Source organism: Neolamprologus multifasciatus, chromosome 5 (assembly GCF_963576455.1).
Source record: "Neolamprologus multifasciatus chromosome 5, fNeoMul1.2, whole genome shotgun sequence".
NCBI classification, from domain to species: Eukaryota; Metazoa; Chordata; class Actinopteri; order Cichliformes; family Cichlidae; genus Neolamprologus; species Neolamprologus multifasciatus.
The window spans coordinates 21,030,854-21,041,378 of NC_140443.1; the positions used below are offsets into that span (position 1 = coordinate 21,030,854).

Here is a 10,525-nt window from a genome sequence, read left to right on the forward strand (position 1 = left end):
GCACTATCCCTCAATTCCTCTTTTTCTTTCCTTTTTTCATATTTGTCACATTGAAATGTGTCAGATCATCAAAGAAATGTTAATAGTAGACAAAAATAAAACCAGAGTAATTACAAAATTCAGTCTTTAAATTAGGGGTTTGTTCATTTAAGCAAAGGGGTTACCCAAGTCTACCTGGCCTAATGATAAGTAGTAAGTTCAGTGTAAAGTTAGTGTTCGTAATTAAACAATCACAGAGAGACTGCATAAAAACGACATCCACAGGAGAGTTACAAGAAGAAAACCACTGCTGACCAAAAAGAACACAAAGGCTCACCTCACATTTTCCAAATCCATTTTGATGATTTCCCATACTTCTAGGGAAATATTTTGTAGACTGATGAGACAAAAGAAGGTTTGAGTCATGTTACATCCTATTATAGAGCATTTTATAAAAAGGACATCGTACCAGCAGTCAAACTTTGTGGTGGTAGTTTGCTGGTCAGGGGCTGCTTTGCTGCTTCAGGCCAACTTGGTGTAATTTATGAAGCCATGAATTCTACCAGAAAATCCCGAAGGAGAATGTCTGGATTTTTTCTGCATTGTCATTAAATGAAATCATCAATGAAAAACTGTATTTTGTATTTACTCTGGTTTGTCAGATTCTTTTTTGTTTGTTTGTTTGTTTTTTGCTGATCTGAACCATGTAAGTATGCAAAATATGCAACCCCCCCCCCCACCCCCAAAACAAAACAAAACAAACAAACAAAAAAAGAAACCGATTTTACTGTTTTAATGCACCGCATTAGGGCACACCTTGTTGTAATGGATCATAACCAGTAGGTGGCGGTAATGCTCACTTAAATGCTTTTTAATGCTCTTAAAAGGTGAAGTCAAAACAAGGAAGACTCTTGTCGCTACAGACCGGAACAAGTGGAAAAGCTTCTAGAAAGGTTTTGAGTATCAGGCTGTCATCGTGTGTAGGGAGGTGATTTATTAAAACGGTATGTAAAACTGACAAGAACTGCATTTTATATCTGCTTCCGGCTATTTATTTATGTAAAGCTTACGTTTTGCTACAGCATCCATGAGACGTATCAATCAAGCATACAGCTAGCCCTAAAGTGACCTTGCTGTGTTAGCGCCTGTAAGCAAGGTACAAAATCAGCCTGTTTTATATAATTATACAATTAATGTCCTCAGTTAATCTCCATATTATGTGGTTTGTGTTTCTGCAGTTATGAGTAAGATCAGGCCTGTGACATCTCTGGCTGCCTTTCATCTTTAGCTTAGCTCAACTCATGTTACCTAACGCCAGTTACTCAATCCTCTTATGTTGCTGGTCAATTGACCCATTTTACAGTGGAATAATTACTAATATATTTTTTTAAATATGAAACTACTTCTGCTTAGCTGTAATACGTGTAATGAACATATTACACGTTTGTTTTATTATGTTACAAGTGAACGTTAAAGTGGTTAGAAGTATCAAATGTGTTTGATACTATGTGTTTCTTTGAAATTGTGAGACATATTTTATGTCAAACAGACACACACAAACTATCTAGCCTATTGACCGCATATGTAAAGTGCGAGAATGAGGGTTGTGTTATATCTTTTGACGGCAAACGTTTCTGTTCCCGTGAGCAAACTCCATCCACAGTCTGTGTAACGCAGTGACATATATTTGGTCCACAGTGTCTCTGGAGACTTCATATTTTCACCAGAATGTGATTTGATAAATGAGAGAGACAAGCTGACAACTGTTATTACACTCTATGAGGGAAAAAAATCAAAATGTATAATTAATTGGAAAAAAAAATCATAGTCATGAAAAACGATATTAGTTTTATGTAGGTTCTATGTACATTACAAAAAGTTTTAATATTCATTTTTTTAATGGAAAAACTAGTAATATAGCCTGACTGAACCATGATCTGTTAGAGGTAAAGAACACCATTGCACGAAACATTGATTGAAATGGTTAGTAACAGTTAGTACTAATAATATATTTTTTTTCCACAGGATTGTCCACAAACCCTTGTCCTGTACTAAACCATGGGAACTGATAGAAGGTGAGGTCCACATAATCCTTGTGATGTTCAGGAACACGTTGAACATGTGCTCATATATTTAAGTCTCTGGTGCTTTTTGCAGGATTAGTCGTAGTGAACGTACTGGAAGATATGGTTCTGATATGCGCAAACACGATCCAGAGTGCTATGGAAAACGAAGCAGAGATGTGGAAAAGGATTATGATCGACGCTGGGTCCATGATAGGTACAAAGACTACTGTGATGAACGCAGGGACCAAGACAGCCCAGAGGTAAGTGGAGAAGAATTCCTTTGCGGCTTGAAGTACGTCTTGATCAGAGTGATACTGAATTTGTTGTTTTTGAAGTTAAACATTACATTTTTTTTTTCTCTTACAGAGGAGCCGAAAACGACGCAGCAGCAGCAGATCTGATGATGAATATGATGGTGACTATCCAGAGCAGGACTACAAAATGGAGCAGGAGGAGGAGGAGGAGAGCAAAACGATTATGCTGAGAGGGCTCCCTGTCCACGTCACGGAAGATGACGTAAGCTCACAGTTCGCCATTCAGTGGCATTCATGCTTTTTAAAGGAAAAAACACACCAAACTGTATATCATATACCTTTTTCATGAGTTGTAAGGAATCTCTTGCAAGAAGTTCAAAGTTGTAAACTGTCACAGGATGGGTGTAAAACTTTGGCACAGAAATCAGCAACACTTCACGACCTGTGTGTGTGTGTACACCTGTGCACCTTGCCATCTTTCCCTTCCCTATATGGAATTATCCAGGTGTTAATCTGAGCATTTTGGAGAGGGGGATTTACATCTGTCATAATTGATATACACTGGGAAAAAGAAAAAAAATAGTGTCTTGTTGGTAAGTACAACAATATGTCAAATATGTCAACAATGTGTCAAATAATAGATTAAAAACTGCCCTAAACTTTGCCAGACATCACTTGACACAGGTGAAAGTGAGAACACACATTCCCAACGCAGACATTAGTAAGTCTGTAAACTGCCTGCTCATTAGTAAAGTCTGTATGATGTTGGATTGTGATAGGATATGCTGGGCTGAGCCGATAACGTCCAGGGTGGAATGATTGTAAAGCACACATTTTGAATAACTTTATACACGACTTTGGTGCACAAGTTTGAATTTCTTTTAGATTTTCTCTAATCCACACAGGTTCAAATACATACACACATCCCCACTAACATTTGGCTGAATGTCACTTACACCAGACACTTCTGAAAGCCATCAACAAGCTTCTGTTATAATTCCAACTGAATATTTGACCACTTTTCTTGGCAGAATTGCTAAAATTTATTTAAATTAATTGGTTGGGACCCTGGAAAAAGAAGAGTCCAGAAAAACATTTAAAAGCCCAAAATTACCATGATATTCATTTTCATGATGAGTCTGCGTGGGTTCTTTATGGGTACTCCAGGTACTTTTTACTCCCACAGTCCAACGACATACAGTTAGTGGGCTTAGGTTAACTGGTTATTCTAAATTGGGAACATGTACCTCATGGTTCACAACCAGTTTCCAGAAAGATGGTTTTAAGTAAGGAAACAGTAAGTAGGAAGAAGATCTGTGTTCTGATGAGTCTCACCGTCTGCTTCTGTTTTGCAGATGCGTACAGCTCTGGAGCAGCTACAGGGACCACAGCCTGTGGACATACGTTTGATGAAGAAAAGGACAGGTGAGCGATACTCTTCAGAGGAACGTTCCTCGTTCCTTTCCGCGCTTGATCTTTAAACCCATCTTTCCTACTTTATTACAACCCCTGGACAAAGAAAATTAAATATTGTCGTAGGATTCTTTGTGTCATATAGAAATTCTGATTTGATGACACGGACAGGTAAGAAGTTAAGGGTATGTAAATTCTACCATCATGATGTTGTAAACATCCCCACCGCCGTGCAAGCCCATTGTAACTTTGAATTTTGCACCAAAGCATTCTGACTAACACGCCTCCCGTCTATATTTGAATGCTGTCTCTAGGTATAAGCCGAGGTTTCGCCTTCGTGGAGTTTTATCACTTGCAAGATTCTACCCGATGGATGGAGACCAATCAGGTTGCTTCAACAATCACCAAGTCTAGAAATATTCTTGGAGATTAGAACCCAAATTAAGCAGTACAGTAATGATGGCACTTTACAAAAAGCCCAATTTGTTTGTATTTAGCCAAAAAATCTTGATCATAAATCTGTGATATCTGAGATGTAGTATTTCAGATATCACACGTCTGGTGATACTTCATAGCAGCATTATTGAATTTTTTTTTTTTTTCTGTGAACACCACTGTAAAAATGCACATTTGTTTGGTTTATTCTCTTACAAATTTTAAGTTTATTCTCTTAAAGCTTACAAAAGAGGGAGAGTTTGCTTCCTGTTAGCGAGTGGACTTATTTAGTACCGACTGCCCCGAGGTTTTTTGCACATTCTGCTCCAGCTCTGTCACTTTGATAGTTTCTCATCTCCATTTAATATCCAAAGACTGGAGTGAGATGTGGACGGGCTGGCAGCACTCCGGTCCCAAACACTTAGAAATCTCTTTTTGAACTCAATCCCTCATTCTCTGAACTTCTCTTCCCGTCTCTGCTCCTTTTTTTTTTGTCCTTGAGACACCCCCATCTAAGCAACAAGTTAAAACCTAGCCACTCTTTCCTGTTCCCTCTGCTCTCACTCATTGGGTGGGGTAGCACCGGGGTCTCAGCACTTGCCTCTTTGGCTCAGACGTGTCGTATTTTGGTGTAACTGTTGTTTGTTTGTCTTTATTTTATTTCACAGAACAAGTTGGTGATCCAGGGGAAAACCATTGCAGTGCATTACAGCAACAGGAAACAGAAGTTTGAAAACTGGCTTTGCAATGCTGTGAGTGTTATCTTTGAACTTATCCCGCAATATTTCTCTTTTTGTCTTTTTGCTTATTGTAACCAAAATACACAATCGATGGTTGTTGCAGTGTGGTCTGTACAATTTTCGGAAGAGGCTGAAGTGTTTCAGGTGTGGCGCGTCAAAAGTTGGTGAGTTTTCCCCCTTAAGATGAGTTTTTTGTCTCTCTGTGAGAACGAGCAGTTCGCATATATCCTGCGTGATGTTTTTTGGCATTGCTCTTTGTAGGTGACTTTACTGGTGTAAATGGTTTAAATGTCGAGTCTCAACAGCCAGGAGAATACAGTGGAGACAGTAAGTGTTTTTGTTTTTGTTTTTCATGGATGACAGAAAGGGTGCAAAACAAAAAATGTATTTGGTATAAATGTAATCATCTTTATGTTATTAGTTTTTATTTAATAATCATGTTTTATGTATTCTCTATATTTCTTTTTAAATTAATAGTAATTAATTTCCACTTTTTTGGGGCAACTTCTGCTTTTTCGTGTGAATGAGTGGGATGTCATGACGTCAGCTTTTTGCTGATCAGTGTCAGGATCAAATGCCTGCTTTTAGTTGGGAGATTACTGAAAAACTGAAGCGCTTAGCTGATCTTTCTGAAAGTTATACTATCAAGTAATAAATATGTAGTAATATAATTAGATATTAAAGAATGGGGAAGACATTAAAATAGCTAAATAAATACAGAAGGCAGTAAACAAAGTTGTGTCACATTTCATAAATGAAATAATGTCTGCATGTAGTTTTTATATGAATTTTTATGCCTTTAAGGGCATTTTTAAATTATATTTATTCTTGATTTTCCTTTTGGTCTACTGAAAGATTGCACGTTCCCATACAGACATTTATTGATGACTTTTCTCTTTGTTCACAGCGATCATTTTGAGGAACATTGCCCCTCTCTCTACTGTTGATGGAATTTTGAACTTACTGGCACCGTACGCCAACCTGTCCACCAACAACGTCCGCCTCATCAAAGACAAGCAAACGGGACAGAACCGAGGCTTCGCCTTTGTCCAGCTCTCATCCCCGCTGGTGCGTAGCTTTATTTTTCAGCAGTCTGTATGACTTTATAGTGTATGTTGGTGTGTTTCTAGCGGAGGTGTTGAGACAGTGTGGCTTTATGTGTTTCTACAGGAGGCTTCTCAGCTGCTCACCATTCTTCAGAGCCTTCAGCCACCTCTGAAACTGGATGGGAAAACAGTCGGCGTGGATTTTGCCAAAAGTGCTAGAAAGTGTGTAATTCCGCACATACATAACACATATTTAGACAGCCTGTTTTATATTCGTCATATATTCATCATATACTGTGCATACCTTTTGAGATCCTAGAATATAATGAATTACAAATGGGGGTCTTATTTTCATTCTGCATTAGCTTATATTTAATTTACACATAATTCTTTTCCCAGGGACTCAGTGCCGCCTGAGGGGATCAGAGCCAGCGCTCTCTCTGTTGCCAGCACAGCCATTGCTGCTGCTCAGTGGTCATCCAGTCAGGTATCATAGACTGTACCATGTCTAAGTAGAAAAAGTGAGCTTCTATGGCTTGAGGGATTTAAAGAAATGGACCAAAAAGCTACAAATCAGTGATATTGTCGATATTAAGAACTGATTAAAATTACATGGACTCTTATATCTTATTGTCAATTAAAACAATACTTGATTAGTGGAGCCTAATGTGCAGTATTTAGTATCGTGGCATCAAGTTCCAGGAAAGGATTTATTGACTTAACTAATTTATTTGAATTATGCTGATACAGTTGCTCTACTTTGGGTTGCTTTATTTTGTTTCTGACGTCACATATCTGTTTTGTCTTTTCAGTTGCAGCAAAGCTCAGGTGCAACTTCAGATCAGATCGCTTTTCCAGAGAGTTATGCAAACATGTGGCCACAGCAGCCTGAAGGACTGGTTCCTGTCATTGGAGATGGATTACTTGGAGGTAAACAAGGAATCACTCGCAAAAATTTGGGGTGGTTTTATTCCGAGGCTGAGATTCTTGACTTCATCATCACTCTCCCCAGCGGCTCCAGGAATGGCCTCTGTGATCTCCGCATCTACAGCTGTGGTCATATCCCAGGCAGCTCAGGTCTACCACCCCATCATAATCAGTCAGCCTGCTGTTCAGGTAGGAAGTGTATTAACGTGGCGTCTTTGGGGTGAAAAAATGCTACTCGAGTGTGATTTCTGTCTGTGTTGAATCCAAATGTTCATCAGGGTTTTTTTCCCCCCCTCTCCTACCTCTCAGACACATCCACTAGCTGTTGCAGCCCAACAGGCTGCTAGTGTTTGCACCACATCACTCACAACACCAGCATCTTCCACTGTTGCAGCAACGATCTGTGCCGGACCGACTGCTAACACAACAGGTAAGAGGAGTTAGCTGCAGATATACTCCTCTGTGTGTGAGTGATAGAGATGATGATGATAAAACTGAAGATAGAAAAAAGGTTTTGCTTCATATCTGCCTCTATTTCAATGTTTTTGTTTTTATTTGTAGCTGTTCCCGACACCTCCACGTACCAATACGATGAGTCTTCAGGTTACTATTACGATCCACAGACTGGCCTGTACTATGATCCTGGCAGCCAAGTATGTGCACTTGATCTTGTTGCATGTACAGAACCCATGCCATGCAGCATATGTATTTATTTTAAATACACTGTTCACATTTTTTTGTCTTCTGCTTGTCATCAATAGTACTACTACAACTCAGAGACTCAGCAGTACCTTTACTGGGACAACGAGAAGCAGGCGTACATCCCTGCACTGAGTGAATCCGGCACAAACACAGAACAAGCGTCCACAGCGAGCTCTGCAGCCACCTTCTTAACAACAGGTGGTAAAGAGACTAAAGAGAAGAAAGAAAAGCCCAAAAACAAGTCTGCACAACAGGTAAGTGCTGCTCTGAAGATGTTGATCCTGTTAATAGCTGTTAGGTCGTCTTTGAAATAATGTTTTTGGCATTATTAAATTGCAGATTGCAAAGGACATGGAGCGTTGGGCAAAAAGCTTAAATAAGCAAAAAGAAAGCATTAAGAGTACTGCGCAAGGGTTAGGATCTTTTAAGGATGAAGACAGAAAAGAGTCTGCTGCTGCAGATGCAGGTTTCTCCCTCTTCGAGAAGAAGGTAGTGTAACAGTAACTATTAAGAATAAATATGTGCTTTGGATCAGTGCAGTGGTGTACGGGTAGGTTCTAACTGGAGAAGCACACTGATTTGGATTATTATATTTAGAAAATACATTTTCCCTCTATCATCACGAGCCACTGAATATCTTTTAATCATGAGATTAGATATGTTGTGGGTCTTTACTCATGGGCTTCATTTGGTTCCTTTCAGCAGATCGGAAGCTTTGAGATGCCGTCCCTCATGACTGAACAAATCAAGCTTGAGGATGAGATTTCGTCTAAGGTTTGTTGTAACTTTGCAGCTATTTCTCCTGTTTATTAGTAAAAATATATCCTTTAACACTTTTCCTTTTGTCTGTTTTCATGTTAGAGTGATTTGGTCGCTGCCTACAATGGGGATAGCGACCCAGATGAAAACTGCTCAGACCGAGCAGCCGATGAGGAGGGGAAAATGACCGACTGGAAGAGGATGGTGTGTCTGCTGTGTCGGCGGCAGTTCCCCACCAAAGACGCTCTGCTGCGTCACCAGCAGCTCTCTGACCTACACAAGGTGAGGATGGCAAACAGCGGGTGTTTAATGTGCAAGCAGCTATGAATATTCTGGGCTGCGCCATCTGTTCAAAGCAAAAAGGAGCTCACATGCTGTACCTCACAGGAAATGGAAGTTGCATTTATTCATGCCTGTGATTATTTTGTTCTCGTGCATAAAATTACTTTTAATTCTTTTAGAAAAACTTGGAAATTGAAAGAAGAGCTAAGCTTTCAGAAACGGAGCTGGAAGAGCTGGAGAGGAAGGAGGCTGAGGTATTTTGCATCATGATGTCATCTTTCTGTCTCTGTTATTTAAAAGAAAAAAAAGAAAGAAAGAAATTTGAATGAGAACATACATTTTCTTGTGATTTTTAACAGCTGAAATACAGAGATAGAGCTGCAGAAAGAAGGGAGAAGTATGGTATTCCTGAACCTCCTGCACCTAAAAAGAAATTTTACAAAACACCAAGCCCAACAGTGTAAGTGGGAGGAGTTTAATCTCACAGCAAACAGTCTATGAAAACTTTTAGTAATATCTTCTCCTCCTTCTCATTATTTTTATGTGAATTGGACCTTTTTAACACCTGTAATTCACCATCATCAGAAACTTTGAGCAGCCCACTAAAGACGGTTTAACAAGCGATAATATTGGGAGCAAGATGTTGCAAGCGATGGGCTGGCAGGAAGGCAAAGGTCTGGGACGTCACCAACAAGGCATCACCGTTCCCATCTCGGTGAGCAGACTTTTTTTGTCTTCCAAACTACCCCTCGTCTGCTGGCCAGATCCTCTTAACAGATGGAATCTGCGCACCAACGTGCTCATTTATGCCCACATAGCAATTAGCACTGCTGCCTGAGGGGCACCTGTGTCTAATATGTCATCTCTTATAATCGTCTTTGCTTTTCCTAACAGGCTTCATTGAGGACCAAAGGCACCGGTCTGGGCATTAAAGGAAGCTCATATGAACTCTCACCATCTGACACCTACAAGGATGCTGTGCGTAAAGCCATGTTTGCACGCTTCACAGAGATGGAGTGAAATGTGGAGAAAGGATATTGTGCTGTGCTCTGAAATCTTTATCATGTGGACAAAGGATTTGAACACATAACATACAGGAGATTTTTCCACCTGTACAAACTTTTAACTGGAGTTTGTCTTGTTCGTTTAGGAAAAATCTAGTTTTTTAAAGCTAGATTTGTTTGTTTTCAGTGCACTTTACATGTACATTTTGTATATTGTTTGTACATTAAAAAAAAATTATGTAGAACCTCTGAAGCTTTGTTTTGTGAGAACCTCTAAGAGTCAGTGTGATTAAATAAACCTGCACAATGTGCCCACAGGCTCTTGTGTGATTTTTTTCTTTTTCTTTTTTCTCCTGATCAATGAGGGTTATTCTTGTCATGTTTGCATCTGCAGTGGTGTAGTCAGCTCCTCTCACCTATTAGTCCCACATTGATTTGACATTTGATACTATGCTCAGGTCTAAATGCTAGACACAGACTCTTAGTCGATTTGGAGTTAATTTTACCACTTTAGCATCAGGTACTGCACTTTTATTTTGAACCGTGTGTTGTAAATCCCTGCATAGTCAAAAATGTATGTAGGAGTTGGATGCATTGGGGCTTTATTGAGCTGTCAACAAGACAAATGGTGATCTTCCTGTTGTGCAAAGTTCATCTTTGCACAACAGGAAGATCACCATTTGTCACCTAAAAAAACCTCAACATTTCTATAAAGAACCATCAATCTGCGTTCCTATCAACATATGAGAAGAGACCATAAAAGTGTCAGCTTGGAGAAAGAAATTAGCATACATGTATTAAACAGATCCCTGGCTCTGGTGAATTTCTCTGAACCACCACTGGACATTTTGCCAATTATTTCTGCCAGACTCTCTTTGGCTTCCTTAATATCCTCTTTCCTGGAGGGGCTTATGGCTG

The 10,525-nt window shown here is 39.5% G+C and overlaps 1 protein-coding gene across 3 annotated transcripts; it reads left to right on the plus strand.

Moving 5' to 3' along the window:
• Positions 1-858: 858 nt before the first annotated feature.
• On the plus strand, positions 859-9,924 carry LOC146518563 (RNA-binding protein 5-like). Of its 3 annotated transcripts, XM_085160989.1 has the most exons (25): positions 875-983; positions 1,062-1,135; positions 2,005-2,054; positions 2,137-2,305; positions 2,412-2,561; positions 3,655-3,724; positions 4,027-4,100; positions 4,816-4,899; positions 4,991-5,051; positions 5,149-5,214; positions 5,795-5,955; positions 6,058-6,155; positions 6,333-6,420; positions 6,746-6,863; positions 6,946-7,049; positions 7,170-7,290; positions 7,422-7,513; positions 7,622-7,816; positions 7,902-8,051; positions 8,265-8,336; positions 8,424-8,603; positions 8,783-8,857; positions 8,963-9,063; positions 9,189-9,318; positions 9,498-9,924. In XM_085160989.1, the coding sequence occupies exons 3-25, from the start codon at positions 2,038-2,040 to the stop codon at positions 9,621-9,623; spliced, it is 2,502 nt and encodes an 833-aa protein (XP_085017115.1). In that variant the 5' UTR covers positions 875-983; positions 1,062-1,135; positions 2,005-2,037; the 3' UTR covers positions 9,624-9,924. The 3 variants fall into 3 exon arrangements, with proteins under 3 accessions (XP_085017114.1, XP_085017116.1, XP_085017115.1); XM_085160988.1 differs by lacking the exon at positions 1,062-1,135 and having other exon boundaries at positions 859-983; XM_085160990.1 differs by lacking the exon at positions 1,062-1,135 and having other exon boundaries at positions 859-983; positions 8,268-8,336.
• Positions 9,925-10,525: the final 601 nt, after the last annotated feature.